Source organism: Eumetopias jubatus, unplaced genomic scaffold (genome assembly GCF_037043125.1).
Source record: "Eumetopias jubatus isolate StellerSeaLion01/CBP00866 unplaced genomic scaffold, mEumJub1_p1.0 scaffold_7, whole genome shotgun sequence".
Taxonomy (NCBI): domain Eukaryota; kingdom Metazoa; phylum Chordata; class Mammalia; order Carnivora; family Otariidae; genus Eumetopias; species Eumetopias jubatus.
In genome coordinates, this window is record NW_028274813.1 from 108,341,667 (window position 1) to 108,363,762 (window position 22,096).

The 22,096-nt window shown below is 51.7% G+C and overlaps 1 protein-coding gene across 1 annotated transcript in view; it reads left to right on the forward strand.

Annotated features, from left to right (window-relative positions):
- Positions 1 to 8,680: 8,680 nt before the first annotated feature.
- Positions 8,681 to 22,096, forward strand: part of CORO2B (coronin 2B) — a 58,317-nt gene continuing 44,901 nt past the window's right edge. Inside the window, exon 1 of the mRNA XM_028100349.2 lies at positions 8,681 to 8,881. Coding sequence (XP_027956150.1) covers positions 8,681 to 8,881 — 201 coding nt within the window. The remainder of the gene's footprint in view (positions 8,882 to 22,096) is intronic.

Below are 22,096 nucleotides of genomic sequence, written 5' to 3' on the forward strand. Positions count from 1 at the left end.
AGGGTCAGTGAGCCAGCCTCCTGCCTCCTGGGTCCCTGTTGACACTGGGTGTGCCGTGGGAAGCAGAGGATTCAGGGGGAGGCCCTACGGAGCTCTCTGGAGGCCCAAACCCAGCAGATCCAGCAGCCAGAGTACAGGTCAGAGAGAACATGAGCGGTCCAGCATCTCCGTGCTGGTAGTTGCTCAGATGGCCACGGCATCTTCTCAGGAGTACTGAAAGCCAGTGAGAACTTGGTGTCCTGGGCTAGACCACAATATGGCGGAGCTGTGTGGTGAGCCATTTGGCCCAAACACCTCCTGTGGCAGAAGGAGCGATTGGTAGAAGGCCCCCAGCAAGTGAGAGGTTGCGCCAGCTGGAATGCAGGTTTCTGGCATTTTCCTCATACCAGAGGTTCTCAAATTGGGCTCCACAGGGGCCCAGGCTTCCACAGTGTGGTCGCAGACCACTGCATGAAGGTGCTCCCAGCTTCCTTCTCGAGTTGTACACAAGCATCTCCAGCTTCGCCTGTGTACACTTTGGAGGTCTGAGTAATGCTCTATTGAGAGAAAGGGTATCCCCGCTGAAAGGAAAGACCATAGCCCTCAGTCTCACAGAGAAGGAAACAGAGGCCTGGAGTCGGTCAGTACGACTGCCCGGCCTGGTGCGCTTCTCAGGACCCTGAGCAACAGTCACTTCTGCTCCCTCCAGTCTGGGAACATGTGCCGGGTTCCGCCCGTGTGTCCAGCCCTGGGCTCAGAGACGGAGGAGGGCCAGTGAGTGGCTGTCGCTCAGGGACCCTGATCATTGTGGTCGAATGAGAGGAGAATAGTGATACTAGACCTGCCCCTTGTTATAGGCGTGTGCCATTCGCAAAGCACGTCCCCCTGTGTTCTCCTGTCCCATCCTCACAGAGATTCGGGACAGAGGTGCGGTTGACGCCCACATTGCACCGAGGAGGACTCTGAGCCGGGGGAAGGAAGGTGACTTGACCCACGTCATGCGGCTAGTGATCCCCACAAGACGGAAGAGGTCAGCCTTCCTCTGGCAGCTCTTGGACAGAAAGTGGCTCTCCCACGGATCCCGATGGGCTGCCACAGGGCTCCTGGGCTCCCTGGCTGACAGGGCTCCCCTGGGGATGTAGCCACGAGCTTCCCCCCTCATCTGAGTCAGAGACAAGGAAAAAAAAAAAAAAAACCTGCCCTGGTACATTTTTGTGTTCCAGTTAAAGGACTGAATTTTAGTCATCATCATCTAGAAAATGCACCCGCTGGCCGCAATAAATCATTTTTAGGATCGGAGGAGAGGATACAATTTGCTTCCACGTGGAGTGTACATAGTGATTATCTCAAAGGAGAAAAAAGACAGCCTCCATTTCTTAAGAGGCTATAAGGGCCATTCAGCTGCGAAATGAATGCTTCTTCCTTCCGGGCCCTCCCCGTGTCAGAGCGAGACCAGCATGGCGCTGGGCCCGGGGAAGGGCCTCCAGGGAGCCGGCCCAGCAGCTTCGCACATCTGGAGGCCAGAGCCTCTCCCTCCCTCCTCCTGACCCTCAGCCCAGCCCAGCCCCCTCCTGCTCCGGGCAGATCCTGGCCTCCCCAAGTAAACACTTAACTGAGGTCAGAGCCTCTCCCTTGCAGGACCAGGGGAGAGGTTGGAGCTAGTGTTTGGCAAGCTCCTAGCCTGGGCCTGACACCTTGCAGGGTACTTTGGATTTGGTCATTTCACTGCATCCAGTGAAGTGAGCCAGGTGACATTATTTGCGTTTTATGGGTAGGTAAACTAATGCTCAGAGAGGTTAGTCACACAGCCAACAAATTACAAGAGAGTGACCTCTGGATTCTTTCTGACTCCCAAACGCTGCCTACTCGATAGTTTCTTGACACTTCTGTAGCATGCCCTGCGTTATATGGAGCCCGCGTGGAGGGATAAAAGTTGAGGGAGAGGCCAAAGGAAGAGAAGATGTGTATTATCTTGGAAAGAACAGTAGACTAAGAGTCAAAAGGTCTTGGCTGGTCTTGGCTCTGCCACATTCATAGCTTGGGACTTCGGGCTAGTCTCTTAACACCTCTGAGCCTCGAAGTCATCACTTATGCTCTATATTTGCAGGGAGGTTATAGTACCTGCCCAGCTCTGCGCACTGGTCAGCTGGGGTGGAGGGAAGTGAACGAGGTGGTGTCTAGACTGGGTCTTGGCTATGACACAGGTGGGCTTCTTGGGGCCATTCTGCAGGCACTGGTCCCCTTGCAGATACTGTGCCGTCCACAGCAAGGGGAGCCATACTGAATTCAGGGGCCTTGGCCTCCCGGCGACAAGGGGCCCAGAGGACATGGGGGCTGCATGACTGCTAGGACAAACACTGCAAGGAAGGGCATGGACCCAGAAGCTCTAGTGGGGGAGGGTAAGGACCAGACCCTCATCCTATGGGCAGGAGTGGGACATCAGCTTGAGAAGGCAACTTGAAACTTCAGGAAGCTGAAGTCACAGCCCTGGGGTGAGGTTCCTGGGGGAGACTCCAGCCTGTCCCATCCGGGGAGCTGGGCAGCTGTGCCTGATCTCGCCTCGCACCCTGCCACCATACTGAGAGTTTATTCAACCGGCGTCACTGTGAGGGTCCTGCTAGACAGGAGTCCAGGACCAGGCCTGGGGTGGGGTGCGCAGAAGGGGTTGGATGATCAGGTAACCCCTAAGCTAGTAACAGGAGAGAGAAAACACACAGCTAAAGCTTAGAATAAGTAGCACTAATCAGCCCTTGGGACACCCTAGGGGGAGATGGCAGTTGCCATGGGAGTGGTTGTCATTCACGGTCACCACCGCCCAGCTGACCTGGCATCAGGCTCCCTGCCCTGGCCAGGGTGACAGAACGAGGACCTTCGCTGGGCACTCTGGCCCCCACGCCCCTTTCTATGACAACACAATGCCTTTCATAGAGGAGCTCTGTGATCTCATCTTGGGGCTGGAAGACGGGCTGGTCCTATCCATTATTCCACGCCACCCTGATCAGAGGTCATCCACCAGAATCTCGAACCCCTCCAGGGATGGGAAGCTCATTACCTCTCAAGGCAGCTTCCTCTCCCATCTCAGGCAGCAGTAACCATTAAGAAAGTCCTCCCTTGTAGGGAGCTAAATGTGTCTCAGTCTGTGCTGATTGCTCCTGAAAGGTTCAGAGAGAGAGAGTGTGTGTCCCGCCCTCACCAGAATTAGCTGGGACAACCCACCAGGATCGAGGCTGTGCTTGGGGGCACGGGATAAAAGGCAAAGGGCCAGGTTCTAGGTCATCTCTTGGCTGCCACTCGGACTTCGCTTTGAGGTCTGGGCACCTGCTGCATCCCGGCCTCGGCATGGCCTCCTCCTCTGGCAGAGGGCGGAGTGCTTTCTGTTCCCTGCCCCCACATGCAGCCAGCTGATCTCAGAGTGAAGTCAGCCCCTTGGGAACTGCAGGTGGAAAGGTCAGCCCCCCAGAGCCTGTGGTCACCCTGCTTGGGTCCACAGTGCGTGTCTGTGCCTGATCCGGCCTCCCAGGCCTTCCAGCCTTCTGTCCACCACCCTCCAGACCCTGGGTGCGCCTAGCCCATCCCTCCCTGCCACCAGTCGGACCAGGTGCGTGTGACTCATTCTCTCTGCCTTCTCCTCCATCCTCGCCCCCACCAAAGCCGAGCGATGAATAATAGGGTCCTCTTTCACCTGAATTGAATCAAAGCTTTACACCTGACTCCTGAAGTTTACAGGGAATATGGGAATGACTTTGAATCTGTCACAACACAACATGTGATAGGTCGCTGGGACGTTTTATTACACAGCTGACTCGGTGTCTTCAAAAAGTCAATACCACAAAAAAGAAAAAAAAAGGAAAGAAAGAAAACAACAACAAAAAAAGGTGATGGGAATGTTCTAGATTGAAAGGAGGCAAAAGAGAGATCACCACCAAATGAAACCCATGGGACTAACCCGTGGCTCCCCGTTCTGGTTGTTCATGATATGGAATAGCTGTAAAAGGCATTTTGGAGCATTTTATATATGGATTGGGTCTTCGATGGGATTGAGGAATTGTTAAATTTTCTTAGACGTGATAATAGTAATGTAGGAAATTGTCCTCCTTTGTAGGAAATGCATGCAGGTGTAATAGGAGACAAGAGTCATGTGTGCAACCTCCTTTCAAATGATTCCACAAAAGAAAAAAAGGACAGACACGCACATGTGCGCGCGCACACACCCACACGCAGAGAGAAAAAGAAACGCAAAATGTTAATGACAATTAACCTAGGTGCTGGGTGGTTATTTTACCATTCCCCCAACTATTTTTATGTATTGAAATCGTTCATAATAAAAGGTTTGAGATAACCTGATCTGGGCTGCAGAGTCAGAAAGACCAGGTTCAAGTCGCCCCTGTGCTCGCCATCTGAGGTTGGGCTAGGTGTTTCCCACCCTGTACAAGGACAGCCGGAGCTCCCCCATGGGGATTGTGTGCAGCCCCGTGCTCTCTGGGTGCCTGGTGCAGGCGAACGGCCCCTACCCCCATGAAGCCCACCCTGATCCCCCTCTTCCCTGACCTCCCATCCCCATAGCACTTCTGTTCCGCAGTCTGTTTGCCACCAAGTGACTGTCCGACCACCATGAATTTGTCAGGTACGGGCTTTTCCTTCTCCGTATTTGAAAGCAGGACATGTGCCCGTGCTCTCCTGGGCCCCCTCAATGGCCTGGGCCCACGGGAACAGCGGTGGCATCGTTATCTCATTTTGATTCCTCAAACAACCACATAAAATCAGAAATTATGGATCTCATTTTAGAAATGGAGCACCTGATACTCAGAGAGGCAAAGTGTCTTTTCCAAGGTTAGCAGGAGTCAGAGTTGGGAGTGGAAACCCAGGGTCCAGCACTCTGCCGTGCTCTTGCTGTGGGCCCGTGTGGGGTGAGGCTGCAGGCCCAGTGATGAGGACCACGATCGGCAAGGGCCCTTCCGAAGGCCCAACTAAGAGATCCAGCCCCAGCCTACCCGCCAGTGGGAAGACACCAGCAGCGAGCTTGCTGAGAACAAAGCCCTTGGAAAAACTCTCTTCCTAGGAAGCAGGCTGGCATCGTTCGAGGGCCTGCCGGGGCCCAACCCCAGGAGGCAGGCTCGCTGGAAGAACAGGCCTGCTGAGTGCAGGCCCCAAGCCCCAGGGCTGGGCTCAGGCCCCCCAGGATGCCGGGCTGTGAGGGGCACCAGTGGGTTATGTTCAAGGAGAATACAGGTGCACCCACTAGGAGCCTTGACCACAAATGCTTCTTTGTGTACGTACGCTCGGGAATGGGGCAGTGGGGAGATGGGGTGGGGGGAAGAAAAGGCAGAGAAGGGGGACAATGCAGGAAGGATGGGGGAGAGAGTAAGGAAAGAGTGGAGGAGAGACGGAGGAGGAAGAGGTGAAGTCAGATGGGAAGATTGATCCAGGTATAGCCAGCACCAGTGGGCTCCACCCAGGGAAACATGGGTGTTGTAGGGAGAGTTCTGGAGAGCCTGTCAGGTCAGCTGGTCTCACTGTTACCGGAGCTCTGGAGCTAGGCATTTCTCAGGAGGCCCGTGTGGACCCCCCCCACCCATGGCAGACCCAGGCTGGAAGCCATGAGGACCTGGGTGCAGGCCCCACCCCTGAACCTGCAGGCCTCTGGGGATTCAGAATAAGCAGGGAGTACAGGTCGGGGGACTCACAAAGGCCAGCCCTTCCTCTCCTGCCTCCTATTCTGCTCTGTTAAGTGAGCATCCAGAGGGGTGCCAGGCCTGTGCTATGCATGTCACGGCATCTTGGCCTTGACTCCTCGGCACTCGTGGAGGTAGTGGGGATTATTAGCCTCCTTTATGTAAGAGCGGGCGGAGGTAGCTCAGAGAGGTTAAGCGGTTTGCCCACGTCACACAGCTAGGCAGCAGCAAAGAGGGCCCTGCATCTGCGGCCACGTGGCTCCCAGTCTGGTTCTTGTTACCCTTCCCCTCACAGCACCCATGAGACCCTACAGTGAAGCCCGCACTGGGGAGGAGTGTAGTGCTGGGCCATTATCGACAGGCCTGGTTCAGCCCATCCCAGGTGCCAGGCCAGGGGCTGTGCTTGGAGTGGAAAGAGAAACTGTCATCCGGCTCACCAGATGTGGACTAGGAAGTGGCTCCTCGAGCCTTATGTGCTGGGGGAGGCTGAACCACACCAGCTGTCTCCCCCTGGGTGGTGGGGCTCCCTTTGGAGAGGGGCTGGACCTGTCAGGGACTGGGTGCCCAGCAGGTCTCCCCATGGCATCTGGGACTCGTGTGGGCTGCCCAGGAAGAGCGAAGACCAATCTGCAGTCCGGCTCAGAGGCCCTGGGATCACCACCTACTGTCACGGAGCTGAGATTGTCTTCCCGGGAAGAGAGAGCTGGGAACACAGTGGAGACTAGTCCCTGAGGGAGAGGTGCTGGCTGTCCAGGGGCTCTGAGGAGTCTGGGGCTGTGGAGTCCGAGTTGAGCTGGGCCCTCAAGGCTAAGGGTGGGCTGGGCAGGGAAGAGGCATAAAGGCTTTCCAGGCTGGGAATGCACCAACAAAGAATAGGAGGTAGAATTTCTCTTTCTTTCTCTTTCGTGGGAACTGTGGAATCTAGAATGTTCTACCTGGAAGGAACAGAGCGATTCCTAGCACTCCCATATCAGATTGAATTTTTGCCAGGTCTATGCTATATTTTTCATATTGTATTTTTTGTATTTGATTCGTTATTTTTTAACTTAGCCTTATTAGCGGTAATATCTATGAAATCATGAATTCGGAGTACAAGTTTTAATATTTCTAATGCAAATTAAAATGAACACCTAACTACTAAAATTAAACACTTCATCTCTGTACCGTGTAAGGGGATCACAAGTGAGCCCCTGGGACCCCACCCTGGGCATCGCTGATGTAATCCTGATGCGGAGCTGATGCCCTGAATGTGCGAGGGGCTTGCGTGAGGTCATGCAGCCAGTGGTGCTGACCGGGCTCCCATCCATGTCCAGCAGGACTTTGTCCTGAGTAGTCCCGGCAGACCTGGGCAGGGACCAAAGCAGGCAGATTGGAGTGGATGGCGGTGTGGGCCGAGGCGGGGAGGGAGGGAGGAGTGGCGAGCAGGGAAAGCAGGGAGAAGTCCCCTGGCAGGGTGCACAGCGACCCCGGGGCAGTGGAGAAAGTGGGGGTGGGGGACCTCCCCCACACACCGAGAACCTCCTTATTGGATCTGAACTCCTTCCTTCAACGAAGAGAACTTTGCAGCTGGGCTCCTGGCTTTATTTAAATCAAATGCAAAGTTTTGTTTTCAGATTCCCAGAGTTGGTGTCCTGATTCTGTAGCGGTGCTTCCTTTTGGTTTTCCTTCCCGTGGAAATTTCCTGTAGGGAAATCACCCTTGCCTCGTTCTGTACCGAGATGTGGTAGGAGACAATAGGAGAATTGTCAGGAAGGGGAAGGCATTGGTCGTGGCAAAGTTGGGCCAGCAGCATATTCATTTACAAAGTGCTGTTGAGCTCTAGCTGTATGCTAGGCCCTGGCTGGGTACTGCGGGTGGCCTGTCGCACCTGGAGGCACGTCTACCCAGAGAACACCTACTCGGGTTCCGTCTGTGAACGTGACCATTTGTAGGGCTTCCCTTTAGGAGGCACCATCCTGTAGCAAAGCTGGACTCCATCGTGGGCTGCCCACTCGGTCCTCCAGCCGCCCTTGTGCACATCTCTGTTCTTGGCTGCATGGCACGGGACACACATGCAGTAGGGGCCAACTGGTTGCTTTGTTGGAACCTGTGTTATCGATGGTGGGTAGAGAGGGGGTTGGGCTCTCAAACTTCAATGTACTTCTGTTTCACTGGGCATTTCCTGCAGGTGGGAGAAAAGCAGAATTAAAATGTTAATTTCTGGCCCCATCCCCCAAATATTGGGTTCAGTAGGTCTGGACCGGGACCCAGGGATCAGCATTTCTCACAAACAACATGCAAGGCTGAGATGATTTTGACACAGGTGATCCTTAGACCACACACTGAGAAACCTTGCTGCAAAGGGTATTCGGACACAGGAAAGAGTCTCAGATTTCCAGTCAGGAGACCTGTGTTCAGGGCTCTACTTATTAGCTGTGTGGCCTTGGACAAGTCACTTAACCTCTCTGTGCCTGAGGATGATGATGATGATGATGATGATGATATATAGGACTAAGAGATTTCTGAGGGTGCATTTGTGGATTAGAAGCTCTAGAGAGAATCAGAGGAGGGATGATAATGGATGGTTGTTTGTCTCTGCACAGAAAAGGGGACACCCCCCCCATCCTCACCGACAGCAGTGTTCTTTGTCTCTGCGGCCTCCCAGCCTCCTCTGTTTGTACCTCCCATACTGAATTGAGCACAGTCTTTGATATGCAGGAGGCTTCCCATACGTGTTGTTGGGGGGGTGGTCTGCTCCGTCACGTCAGGTCCCTAGCAAGTGAAAGGACCTTCCATGTTTTCCGGAAAGTGCAATGGGAGTGTGCACCAAAGGTGGGAAATGTATGAGTACCCTCATGCCAGTCTTCACTCTTGTAGGACTTTCTTTATTAAGAGAGTTAAATCCTCTAGCACGGGGCCGGGGCAACAGAGGGCCCCGCATTCTTGGAGGCTTCCTCCCCTCTCTCCACTTCCTTCCCCCCCGATGCCCAGCCCAGGCCCCTCCAGAAGCAGTGACCTGCCTGACCCTTGTCTCTCCTGGTCCCTCACAGATGTCCTGGCGTCCACAGTACCGCAGCTCCAAGTTCCGGAACGTCTACGGGAAGGTGGCCAACCGGGAGCACTGCTTCGACGGTATCCCCATCACGAAAAATGTGCACGATAACCACTTCTGTGCTGTCAACACCCGCTTCTTGGCCATTGTCACCGAGAGCGCGGGAGGTGGCTCCTTCCTGGTCATCCCCCTGGAGCAGGTAGGACCCGCACCTCCCTAGCTCCGGCAGCTGTCCAGAGCAGGGAGAAGCTCGCCTTGGTCACTGTTGGGATTGTTGCCTCCATTTCTCTCTGTGCCCCCCCCCCACCGCCCTTTTACTGTCTCATCATGTGTCCAGTGGCTGTGCCCTCCCCAGGGTTTTCCTGAGATTCGCCAGAACAAGCGCAGGCCAGGATCCAGCAGACCTGAGATTTGTTCCCAAAACTTCCCCAAAGATTGCAGTTGGACAAGTCACTTCCCTTCGGATACATGGGGCTCCCATTAACACTCGGGATTGGAACATCTGATCTCCAGGTGATCTCCAAGACCGGGTCCCGCTCCGCAATTCTGTGTCCTGGGTTGTCCTTTTTGGTACAGAGCTGGAAGGGATGAAGACCCAGCCATAGGCACATGGGGCATCTGCAGAAATGACACACTCATTAAAAAAACATAGCGAGTTCTCCACTGAGAGGCTGGAAATAATTTACCTTCCCTCTTATCCCCACTTCCTAGCTAAAGGTTTTCCCCCTTCTGTCGCTGCCTTTGTGAATATAGCAAATTAAATCTGCAAAGCCTAGATCATGAAATTTTGAAGCTCTGCGTTCAGGCAGAGTCCCTGGAGGCCCGTGGGAGGTCACGCGCCTCAGGGAAAGTGCTCGCTGTCAGCCTCACTTGTTTATGGCTGAGCTCTCCCTTCCCGGCCTGACTCATCTCCACTCCCACCCTCCGCCAAACCGCTCAGGGGAGGAGGAGGTACATGCGGAAGGAAGCCTTAGTTCTCGAAATCTACCGTCAGCTGGTGGTGGAGGATGGATTTTTCCAGTCTCTCCTGCCCACAGTGGGAGAACACAGATTTGAGAAAGCCTTAGGCCATAGCCTCCCTCCCACCAAAGGGGGCACAGCCGCAGTGACACCAAGAGGTCTGAGATCAGAGCCCGATGGACAGAGAGTCTGAGGAGCCATGGCCTTGGTGGCAGGAGGTCTGGGTTCTAGTTGGGTCTGCCACTTGCCAGCCATGTGATCTCGGGCATGTCACTTACCCTCTCTGCACCTTATCTTCCTGTAATAGTAAAACGAGGATGCTGAATCTTCCGTCTACATGCGTGTTGTTGGCATGGAGTGGGATGATAGACATGGAAGCTCCTCGTGAACCACATAGCATGTTAAAGATGTTTGCGTATTTTCCTGGGAAAATCTATTAGCTCTGCTCATGGCCTTGGCCTGTAAATGCCCAGCATTTATACAGCAGCTCTAACACATTCGGAAGGACTCTGAAATGTAGCTTGTCTCCCCTCTCAAACCAGATGGGCTCAGATACCTATTACCTTGGGGGCCAGCTAAGCTCCAGCCACAGCAGGTCCCCAGCCACGTGTGGGTCGGTCTATACAGGGGCTCAAGCCTATTGCGGGCACCCTGTGATGCTCCACTGTGTGGCTTACAAAGGTCAATAGCCAGTACCTCACGCTGTAACAACAATTAATTCCAGATGTGTTAAAGGTCTAAACACTAAAAGAGAAAGAAGAAAAAAGGAGAGAATAAAAGAAAAAGAAAAGCTACCAAGTATATTATAGGAAAAGAGAGTATTTTTTAAATCATGCAATGAGGAAAGGCTTTCTAAACAAGACAAGAATCCCAGGACCATAAAGGAAATGATCTATAGATGAGAACAAATTTTTTAAAAAGGTAAAATTTCTGTACTACAGTAAGACATGTAAGGAAACTTAAAAGCAAACCCCATAACTGATACAGACAAAAAGATCCATGTCCAAAATAGATAGGGGTTCCAGAAAAATCAATAAGCAAAAGAACCCTGTTTAAAAAAAAAAGGCAAAGGATATGAATAAGCAGTTCACAAAAGATGAAAATAAGTCTTTTAACCTATTAAAATAGGAAGCGATTTAAAAGAGTAATTACCTTTGGTATCGCCAAGTGTGCGAGAAAGCAGGTGCCCAAATACATTCTCGGTGTATTTGATGTATTTACATCAAATTTACAGGTAACTTAGCACTAACTATTAACATGTAAATGCGCACGTCCCCTGGCTTAGCAATTCCACTTCTAGAAATCTATCCAACAGAAATATTCTCAAGTATGCCCAAAATGTTTGTAACATTTTTTAGTACTCCATTCTTTTTTTACAATTTATTTTCTACAGAGATAAAGTTTCTCTCTCAAATTGCTTAAAAGTTTTGAAACTCTTCCTCTCAGTTTCTATAATGGTATCAAAGAGTTTTATATTATCAGTGGCCCTAGTCTAGAATATGATCAGATTTTGTAAACACTTCAGGGACAGCAGGGAAAAAGGTACTCTACAGAGTGTGAGACTCTGCATAGAGATAAACAGTGTATTTGAACACATGCATATATAGCCAATGCACACAGAGCTTTTCAACTTTATTTGTTCATATTTTGTGATACATTGTGTTTAATTTGATTGCTAGGGACCGGTGGTGATGGCTCGCTCTACCAGTTGGTTTCTGTTGTTTTCTCTGAATCCAATAGATTTTCACTTTATATAAGTGCATGATGGTTTGTGCAGCACTTTTATAATGAAAATTGGAAGCAACCTGCAGGTCTATCAATAAGGAAATGTGTGAAAGAATTAGGGACATCCACATAAAGGGATACCAAGCAGTCATCAAAATTGATGATGTAGAACAGTTGTTCCCAAGTGCTCAGCTCAGAATCATTTTACACTTTTTAAAAGTATTGAGGATGCCAAAGAGCTTTTACTTAGATGGGTTCTATATCAATATTTGGCATAATCAAAATTTAAAAAAAGGAATTTAAAAAATATCTATTTGTTAATTCACTTAAAATAACATCAGGGGCGCCTGGGTGGCTCAGTCAGTTGAGCATCCCACGCCTGACTTTTGCTCAGGTCATGATCTTGCGGTTGTGGGATCTGGCCCCACTTCGGGCTCCGCACTTAGCACGGAGCCTGCTTGAGATTTTCTCCCTCTCCCTGTGCCCCTCCCACTTGACACATGTGTGCAAGCACTCCCTCTGTCTCTCTCAAATAAATAAATAAATAAAATCTTTAAAAAAAAATAACTTTAATGAACCCATTTCATGTTCTCCCAAAAAACATTTTTATGAAAAATAACTTTTTTCCAAAACACAAAAAATTAATGAGAAGAAAGGCATTGTTTTACCCTTTTGCAAATCTCTTTAAGTTAGTCTGGCTTAATAGAAGATTTGCATGTTATATATGTATATATTAGAAGACTTGCGTGTTTACTTTTGCATTCAGCCTGTTTTAATACCATGCACGCAGCCTCTGGAAACTCCACCATACGCTCCTAAGTGAATGGCAGTGAAAAGGCAAATAACGTCCTAGTATTATTAGGAATATTGTTTCAACCCAACAGAATCCGTGAAAGTCTTGGGAACCCCCAGGGACCCCCAAACACACTTTGAGAACCACTGATGCAGGGGAATTTTTCATGAGAGAAAATTTTATGACATACTGTTAAGGGAAACAAAAAGGTAAAATATAATTAATCCCATTAGAAAATTTCTATGTGGGGCGCCTCGGTGGCTCAGTCGGTTAAGTGTCAGACTCTTGGTTTCAGCTCAGGTCATGAGGTCGAGCCCGTGTTGGGCTCCATGCTCAGCTGGGAGTCCGCCTAAGATTCTTTTCCTCTGCCCCTCCCCTGCTCGCATGTGCTCTCTCTCCCCCACGCCCTCTCTCAAATAAATAAATAAATCTTTTAAAAAGAAAATTTCTATCTATCATCCAGAAAAGACTGGGCGAATATATACCTAAGGATAATAATGGTTATCTCCGAGTATTGGGATCATGAAGTTTCTTTCATTTTCTTCTTTTTCCATAGCTATAGCTTCTTAACTTTTTTTAGGTGAACACTTAATGTTTTGTATTTCAGAAAACAAACAATAAAAGCAGTATGTTGACATAAAGAGGGAGCCCCTGAGGTTTGAGAGGCTATAGAGAGGAGCTCAGTTCAGCCCTCCATTTTGTTCGTTGCAAATGTTTTCTCCCAGAGTTACACACGCTTAAGAGCTTGCTGGTGAAAAGGCTAACAAGACAATGAGGGCGAGGGGTGGCAGTGGGGTGGGTGGGTGAGGCAACTCTTTCATCCGGGGGATTCACTTAGTTTGGGTGTCTGAGACCATGTGGAGCAAGTTTCCACACCCAAAGAGTAGCTCCTTAGGAATCGGGGCAAAGGCCTGCCGTCCCGTGCTGCACGGGCCACAGCTGTCAGTGTCCTGCCCACAGTGGCCACGTCGAGCCAACAGGCATAGCCCAGCTGGTCTGGGGACAGGGCTTACCAGCCATAAAAGTAATGCCAAATTCAGAACCCGCTTATTATCGGTCAGCAATAGAGATGAGCTGTTCCACGTTGGCCAGTTTTCTAGGAAGAAGGTTCTATTATTTTAGCGCCAGGTTCTTTTCCCTCAGTTTGATAGAAATCTCTCTACAAACAGCTTCCTGTGTTTTTCAGCACAAACACCGAAAAGATTTTGGCCCTTTCTTAGCGGATCCTAATCATTGCTTTGAGCAGCGTTCATTATGAGCTGTGGACTCCTGGGGATGCACTTTTGTCCCTACACCAAATGACTCCAGGCGATTTTCCCCGAGCCAGCCGGAAGCCACAGAACATTGTCTGCTGTTGTCGTTCTTTTCTGAATTTTTCCGTCTGCTATCAGGTGTCCTTCCCATTTCCCTTCTTGCTTCTCTGAGAGGTTCGGGCCAAATGAGAATAGCACTACCCGGGACCCCCAGATCCCTGCCCTGAGACTGAGCCTTCGGAGGGAGGCTCCAGCTGTCCCTTTGTTCAGGTTCCCTCGAACCGAAGCAAGCCGGCTTTGCCTAAGATGCCAACATTTGTAATGGAAAAGTTTTCTCCGGGCTGGGAGGCACGTCCACAGAGACTCCAAACGACAGCCGTGCGGATGTTTTGCCTTTGCACAGTGCTCGAATCCAACAAAATCTGACACTCGATCCTCCTGGGTGGTGGGTCGAGCCATCCGCATTTCACAGCTGGGGAAACCAAGGCTGGGGAGACGGGCCTCCCGTGGGTCAGCGCGGGAGCCGGACCTGAGGCCAGCTTCCTGCTTTCCAAAGGCGCAGCTCTTTGCAGCGCCCCTGACGCTGGTGAACAGAAACGCTCCGGATGGCTGGCTGGTCTTGAAGAAGTGCATTTGTCTTCCCCGGGGCTGTCGTTCGGGCTGCTCTTGGGAAGGCCGGGGCCTGTTGTTTCCCTAGTTAACATTCAGCCGCTAGCTCTCTCCTCTCTGGAGTGGAATGTTAAGCTGCAGATGGGGGAGCAATCAGCACCCTGATTGCCTGGCACAGCTGGAGGGGCCTTATGAATATTCCAGAGACCAGGCACTGTGCCCAGCGGCCTGATTAACCACTTGGGCCTCCCCAGGTGCACCGCCCCTTTCCTGCCGCACTCCACCCGGGCTGCCTGCCCGCCTCCAGATCCGGGCTGCAGGAAGGCCAGAGCTGGGAGCAGAGTCTTGCCCGCCGAAGCTTTAGGCAGCTACCCGGTAGCCCCACGGGCACCTGGTGGACGAAGAATGAGACCTGGCCTGGACGTCAGGAGTCGGGCTTGTCCCCGTGGCCCAGCGGTTCTCAGTCCCGGCCGTGCACTAGAATCAGCAGGACAGATTTTGAGAGTCTAACGTACCTACTGCTTTTGACTCTCACCTCAAGTCCCATGATGAAGATATAGTTATTCTCCCCATTTTACAGATGACGAAACAGAGGCTCGGAGAAGTCAAGTGACTCCTTTGAGATTGCACAGCCCACAAGTGGCAGAATTTAAACCCAGGGCTCTCCCAGTGCTCACCTTCCAGAGGATTAGGCAGAGGATGACTGGACATGTGCCTTGTATTGTTACTACTGTTGTTTGAATGTCTCCAAGGACTTCCTTGGACATTAATTCAACCAGTACTTTATGAGCTCCTCTGATATGCCAACACCATTTGTCTATCCCTGCTGGAAGCCAGGAGAACGGGTATTTCCTAGACTCAGTGGGAAGCTTCTGCTCTGAAGGCCTGAAGCAGCAATTTCAGTTGGCAGGAAGAGATGGAGAGAGGTGTCTTGAAGCAGAAACCAGACAAGATGGCGTCCTTCCTACAGTCAGCAGACTGAGTCATGGACTGAGCACTCAGCCCCGTAGGGGGCACTGGGGACCCAAGTTACATCTGGCCTGGTCTCTGAGAGTCTCAGAGGACTTCCATTGGTGGGCCAGGCAGGTGGGAGTTTCCTGAGAGGGTCCTGCCTACGTATGTCTTGCTCACAGAACCAACCCCATGGTGCGTGCTGGAAGCTTTTGAACGTGCCCATCTTAACGGCTCCCTGCCAGCCATTCAAAATGATTGGACATTATTACATTCTCCAGGAACGGGGACCCTGGTTAATTTATGTTCAGATTTAGCTGCCTATAGTGCAAAATAACCTGATTCTGGGATCGGGATGTTACGCTTAGTCTCCGGGGAGAGTCACTTCTAACCCTCGTGCAAGCTGAGTCTTAGTGACCTGGTGGCAGAATATTTCTCCCTTTGACTTGGGTCTGGGGTGCTGTATTCTCATCCCCCAACCCAATCGGTGTGGCCTCTCTTGCTTTTTGTCCTGTCTTCGGTGTTTGAGGGTAGGAGCCTAACCGGGGCTGGGCAGGTGTTCCCCATCACCCAGCCCTGCAGGGGTGGGTGGTAGAGGCGAGCTTGAGCAGGAATGGGAGCAAAACGCCACAAGGCTTCTCAGTGAGGAGAGCAGAGCCCTGGAGCAGGAGAGCAGCACAGGACAGGGGCTAAGAGATCAGGCTCTAGAAGCTGACAGACCTTGCTTGAGTCTCTGTCTTGCCACTTAGTTGCTTTGTGACCTCGGGTGAGTTACTTAACCTTCCTATGCCCTAGTCTTCCCTTCTGCAAAATGGTGGGTTTGGGCCACACGCTCTCTCTGGTTCAGTTTAGCTCTGGTGGTCCCTTCCCCTCCCACACCGTTTTGTTCAAATATGCCCTCACGAGTGTGCTGGTAGGCACCGCGCAGAATACAAGAATGGCTCCTTCTCATCCCTCAAGGCCCAACTCAAACGAGGCTTTCCCCATCCCAACACCCACCCAGAGACAGTCTGTGACTGCCGCTGTTAGGCTACTTCCTAAATGCTTCATTATTGTCCTAAGCTGTTGGTGTACCCATCCAACTATCCACCCACCCACCCATCCATTCAACAGATGTTTATTGAGCACCTACTATGCTTCAGTCCCAGTTGCAAGACCAGGGATACAGCAATAAACTCGACCAAGTGCAAACAAAACCAAAACTTCAGGAGTTTGCGCTTCAGTGATTTGCTTTGATTGGCCTGAGAGCCCTGAGGGTGGGGAATGTGTCTGACTTGTACAAGGCCTGTACACAGTAGGTGCTCAGCAAGGGGGGCATTGGGCTGACCTGAGGCCAGGTCCCAAGGCTCCCATGCCCCGTCTCCCTAGCTGGGGTTTTCTCTCTGCTGGTCCTGGAAGCCCCTCTCCTGCAGGTCCTAGGGACAGTGCGGTGCCCTGCGGGGGGCTTCCCAGCCTCAAGAGGAGGCTGCACCCTTCCCCCTAAAGCCCTTAGAACAGTATTGCCGGCCCAGCTGCTCTTACTCTGGAATCGACCGCAGAAGTTGGCAGACCAGTTAGCTCCATGACTCACCGTATGTTTGAGGCCTGATCATAAAAGAAGGACCAGAAATGAGTGCCTAGCTCAGTGCCGAAGACTGTAGTAAAAATCAGACTTTCTGCTCCCCTGAAGCCTTTGCTTCCATTCCAGATTTCTGGAACACTCCCTCTCCCTATCACTGCCTGCCTCAGCACTGAGCTCCTCAATCCTGCTGGCTCCCATGGAAAAGCCCCAAATCTCCATCCCTGCTCCCCTCTGCAGACAGGTCTCCCCCTCTCTGGGGGGAATTCAAAGAGTCTTTTCCAAATCCATTTTTCAGATCTTTCCTCAATCGTTCTTTGTTCTTCACGCTGCCTTCCGCTTGGTGCAATTTGCATCTCAAAGCCTGTGACAGCCTGAATGTACAGTAAGTGACTTTGGGAAAAGGGGGGGAGAATTGTGCTCTGAGAGAGAAGTCACAACTTCATTCCATTTGTCTGAGGGCCGAGATTGACAGCCTTGCTTTGTGTTTTTCCCTTTTTTGGAAGAACGACTGCTTATTTTTGAGAAAAGTGAAGCCATGCTCTTCAGCAGACATGGAAGTGTTGCTCCCTTATTTTAGTTCACGGTTATGGGATGGGACCCTCTGGATTGAGGTACAGGGGGCCAGGGAGGCAGCCTGACTGATAAATATCCTGAGAGGTCAAACAATCCATCCCTCTGCCTTGGGTCAGGGCCTCTGTGGAGCTGTCTCCCTGGCTTCATTCTGAGCACAGCCAGTGAGGCTGTGAACTTGGGCCATGGACCTAACCCACTCCCCCACCCCACCCCACCCCGAGGCACCAGCCTGGACACCAGACCAATTTGCCAGATAGCTGGATCTGCTCTCTGCGTTCCTTCTCAGGCCTGGAGCCTCCCACGTCTTTAGAAATCGTAACTCCATCCCTTGGCTGTGACCCCCTGGGCAATGTACCCTCACTGTGCCTCGCTTTCTCCATTTGTGAAATAATAAGATTCTCGTTGCTCAGGGGGCCGCAATGGTTAAACAAGCACTCGGCCCATTGCCGGGCACATGGTGTGTGTTCAGGAAGCAGGAGCTTGGTGGGGACAAGGGCTTTTGCCCACTCCCTCCTCTTCCTTGGTCCACGTAGGCCCAGAAATAGCCCGTGGGCTCCCCAGCCTGCAGCCAGCAAGGAGGAGGCTTGTCTCTGGCCTTCTTAGAACTGTCTCGCTTGCTACAGTCACTGAGCATTGTAGAGAGGAAGGCACTCACAGCCCCGTCATTTGTGCCCCAAAGGGCCTGGGGATGGTGATGCAGGGGCACACAGTTGGGACTGATGGGAATGCCCGCAGGAGGGGGAGCTTGGGGAGGAGTCTGGGCACATTCTGGTGGCTGATCGTGCACCTCTCAGCCTGTTGCTTACCTGGAGTCCACCTGTCTGCCAGGGTTAAATGAGATAAGGCATGGAAAGGTTTACCATCGTGTCTGGTATACAGCAGGGGCTCAATAAACTGAGCTCTCATAACTGCTATAACCCCCTTCTATCATAACTTGCAGTTCTATCAGAACCGCTATCCTACGCTTCACATCACGGGGAGAAGAGGTGCTGGGGATCGGGATCGGGACAGGGGCTCTCTGGAGTCTAGCCGGCTCGGATCCGAGCACAGGACCGCTGGGTGGGTGTGAGCTTGAGATTCTGTGCTCTGAGCCTGCCTGAGGCCTCACAGTCCCCGGAGCCTTTGCCCCCCCCCCCCGCCCACCTCCCCAGTGCCCCAGTTCCAGCCTTGAGTTGACACGATGCCAGAGTCGGAGGACCCTCCAGTGTGGGGGATGTGATCACATGGTCTCAGTACCAAGTTGTATCCCTGAGAAATCCTGACCCCAAAGAGAAGCATCTTACCAAGGCTTCAGGGAGCCCCCAGATGCCCTTGGGGCCCTTTCCCAGGGGTCCTTGCCAGAGGCCCATATCAGACCTACCGAGGAATTGGTGGCAACAGTGGCTTCCCTTCACCAAGGGAATTTGCCTTTGGTTAAGGTTAGGGTGAGATTTAAGGAGACCAAAGCCTTGAGACCCAAAGGAATGTGTGGCTAATGGGAGGATTTCAGCCCGTGAGATCGGTTTACCCAGGACAGCCATCCCCAAGCCCTGGAGAGGAACTTGCCTGTTCTCTGAGGTCTGGGGCTGTAAGGGCACAGCACCTGGAGCTCCCTCCTCCAGTGTCCATCGACTCCCGACACTTCAGGGAGCAAAAGTGATAAAGGGTACAGGAGGGGCGGGGTAGGGAATGGAACGAAGGTGGCCTGGCTTGAAACAGGGCATCTCCCCGGGGGGCCAATGGGGCCCCCAGGCCTTGGCCAAGACCCCTCCTAACTGGTCCTTCTCATGGCAGCTTCCAGAACAATGAGTGTGTGTTTGCCTTGCCTGAGAAACTCCAAGCCCGATTTAGTTTGGGCTAAGAGAAGGGAAGTTTTCTTTGTAGGGTGGCCTTCCTAAAGTCCCTGCCCCCAGCTCCATCCCAAGGCTCTTAAAGGGCCAGGTCACCTTAAGGTGCAGGGAGAGGTCACAGCACTCAGCTTCTTAAAACGCAAGATAGGGACACCTGGGTGGCTCAGTCGGTTAAGCGTCTGCCTTCGGCTCAGGTCATGATCTCAGGGTCCTGGGATCAAGTCTCTTGTCGGGCTTCCTGATCAGTGGGGAGCCTGCTTCTCCCTCTCCCTCTGCCCCTCCTCCCGCTCATTGTCTCTCTCTCTCTCAAATAAATAAAATCTTTAAAAAAAAAAAAAACCACCAAGAGATGGCTTTGTGGCATCAGCATCACATGGTGCTAGCCCGTCCTCCCCCCTTTCTATTCCACTCAGCCAAGACCTTGATTTCAGTTGCTAGGCAACCCATGCCTAAGTTTCCAAGTGGGTCATCTGAACACGGGAGGGGGCAGGTAGGGACTACCGTGCTTAGAACCCTGCGTTTTATAGATGGAGACACTGAGGCCCAGAGAGGGCTAGGGACTTGGTCAAGGCTGCACAGCTAGTTGGTGCCCTGTGTGTCAGGGGATCAGCTGGGGCTGGAAAACCTTCATAATCTCATTTCCCCACGCACCTTCCCCCCACCACGAGAAGCACCCAGGCAGCAGCAACACCTTGGGGACTTTCTATGAGAAGCTTCCATCTGCCCAGACAGGGAGGCAGACGCCCAGGGATGAGGCAGAAAGGCTCTGGCATCGTGTGCCTGGATTCCAACCCCAGCTCCACCATTCACTAGCCATGTGCTTTGGGCTAATACCTAATATTCTGTGCCTCAGTTTCCTCAGCTGCAAAATGGAAGAAATGCTAAGTCTCAACCCCAAGGCCATTGCGAGGATTCAGTGAGGTGTCACATAAAGCTTGAAAGGGCACCTGCTACAGGGACTCCCCACCGGGGTGCCAGCCCCCAGTCCTCCAGCTTACTCCTTTGTCTCCAGTGACTTCAGCCCCAGTCTTTGTTTTCTGACGTAACAGATACCGCACAAAAGTTGTCAAACTTTGGTTTTTAACACTGGTACATTTTGTCCAAATAAAACAAGTTCTTCATTTTGTTTTTAAGATTTATTTATTTATTTGAGAGAGAGAGAGAATGGGAGGAGGAGCAGAGGAAGAGGGAGAGAAGCAGACTCCTCTCCGAGCGCAGAGCCCGATGCGGGGCCCGATCTCACAACCCATGAGATCATGACCTGAGCTGAAACCGAGAGCTGGATACTTGACCGACGGAGCCCCCCAAGCCCCCCAAATAAAGCAGGTTCTTAACTGTAAGGGGGGGCAATCTGGATAAGCCCACGGACCCCTTCAGAGAATAACAATTTTAATCACACAAAATAAGATAAACAGGATTAGAAGAGAAACCGACTATGTTGAAATATAGTTATCAAAATGTATGCCAGAACTGTGACATAGTATTATCTGTGCTTTTATATTAACGCATTAAGTAACATGATCAAAGTGGAGGACCTCGTGAGTACAGTCATTTCAAAGCAGTGCTGAGTATAAACCTTATTTCTGGGCAGCAATAACAAAATAATGTTATCTGAAAATATCTGTGATTATTGATGAAAAAGTCCCAGGTTCGGCTAATCTTACTGGGATTTGTTGCCTACATTTATAAACAAAAGAAATATTAAATTTCAGTCAGAAGCTAGTGAAATTTCTCTCCTGTCCAAGCTCACAGACCTAAAAGGTCTGTAGACCCAGATAAAGACCCCTGAAATAAAGTCACAAGTAGACCATCAGTGTATAAAATCAGGATGAGTAGAACTGCTCTGCGGGAAGCTTGGTCTGGAGGACCAACAGAACCTGCCTGAGCACCCCTCCCTGCTAAATCCTAAGCTTTGCTGGCAGTGAGGAAACCTGACTTCCCTGACTGGTTCGGTGTGGGCTTGGACAAGTCCCTTTGCCTTCCTGGGCCTCAGTTTCCCCATCTGTAAAAGGAGACATTGGACCCGTCGTCCTCTAAGATCTTGTCCGGCTCCGAAGTCCTGAGAGTCATGCTTCTCCCCTCCCCCCCCCACTGGGCCCCCCAGAGACAAAGGCCTCAGAAGTGTGGGTTTGCAGGAGCCCTGGACCAGAGAGAGGGAACAGCTGGGGCCAGGCTGGCCAGTTCCCAATTGTTCAAAGCAGGAGGAGGAGGAGATGCACGGTGCTCTCCAAAGCGACAGCTGGGTGAGCCTGGCTGGGGGCCTTGTCCTCGTCTACCATCTGTGCCTCCTTCCTGCAGTCCGCCAGCAGGGGAGGGGGGTGCGGATGGGGCCCGAGGCCAGGCAGCAACCTGGGTGAGAGGGGGAGGGGGCTGCCAGGGACGAGCACGGTGGCTTAGTGTTGGGTGCTTAACTCTTTCCACCCTCCCTTTTTCCACCCTGGTCTTAGAGAGAGTTCTGGAGAGGGGAAGATACGCAGCCCTGGGTCCAGTTAGGTTACTTCATGGCTGTGTGACCTCTGACAAGCTCCTTGACCTCTCTGAGCTGCACTCTTCTTTGTCCGACAGACATCATTCTTAAAACTGCCCCTTGGGATCTGAATGAGATTTAAGTGACATGGGATAGGTAAAGTGCCCCGAAACAGCACTGACAGAGATAGGACTGTGGGCTCAGTGCTGGAGGTCATCCCAAGAGGGCTTACACCCCCCGGGAGCTCCTTCACACCTTCGCTCTGGCTCCTTCCCCCTCCGGACTGCCCTTACTCACCAGTATCTGCAGACAGAAAGTTTTACCCATTTAGAATAACATCTATCTATACATAAGTACTTATTTTCAGGTAGTAAAACCTTCACATAGTTTAGACTTCAAAAGCAATCAAAGGACATACAGTGAAGAGTCTGCCTCTCACACCTAGCTTCCAGTTTTCTTTCTTTCTTTTTTTTAAGATTTATTTATTTATTTGAGAGAGGGTGTGTGTGCACAGGAGCAGGGAGGGGAGGGGCTGAGGGAGAGAGAATGTCAAGCAGACTCCCTGCTGAGCGAGTGGAGCCTGACAACCCTCGATCCCACGACCCTGAGATCATGACCTAGAACCAAGATCAAGAGTCGGATGCGTAACTGACTGAGCCACCCAGGCACCCCCTAGTTTCCAGTTTTTGGTGT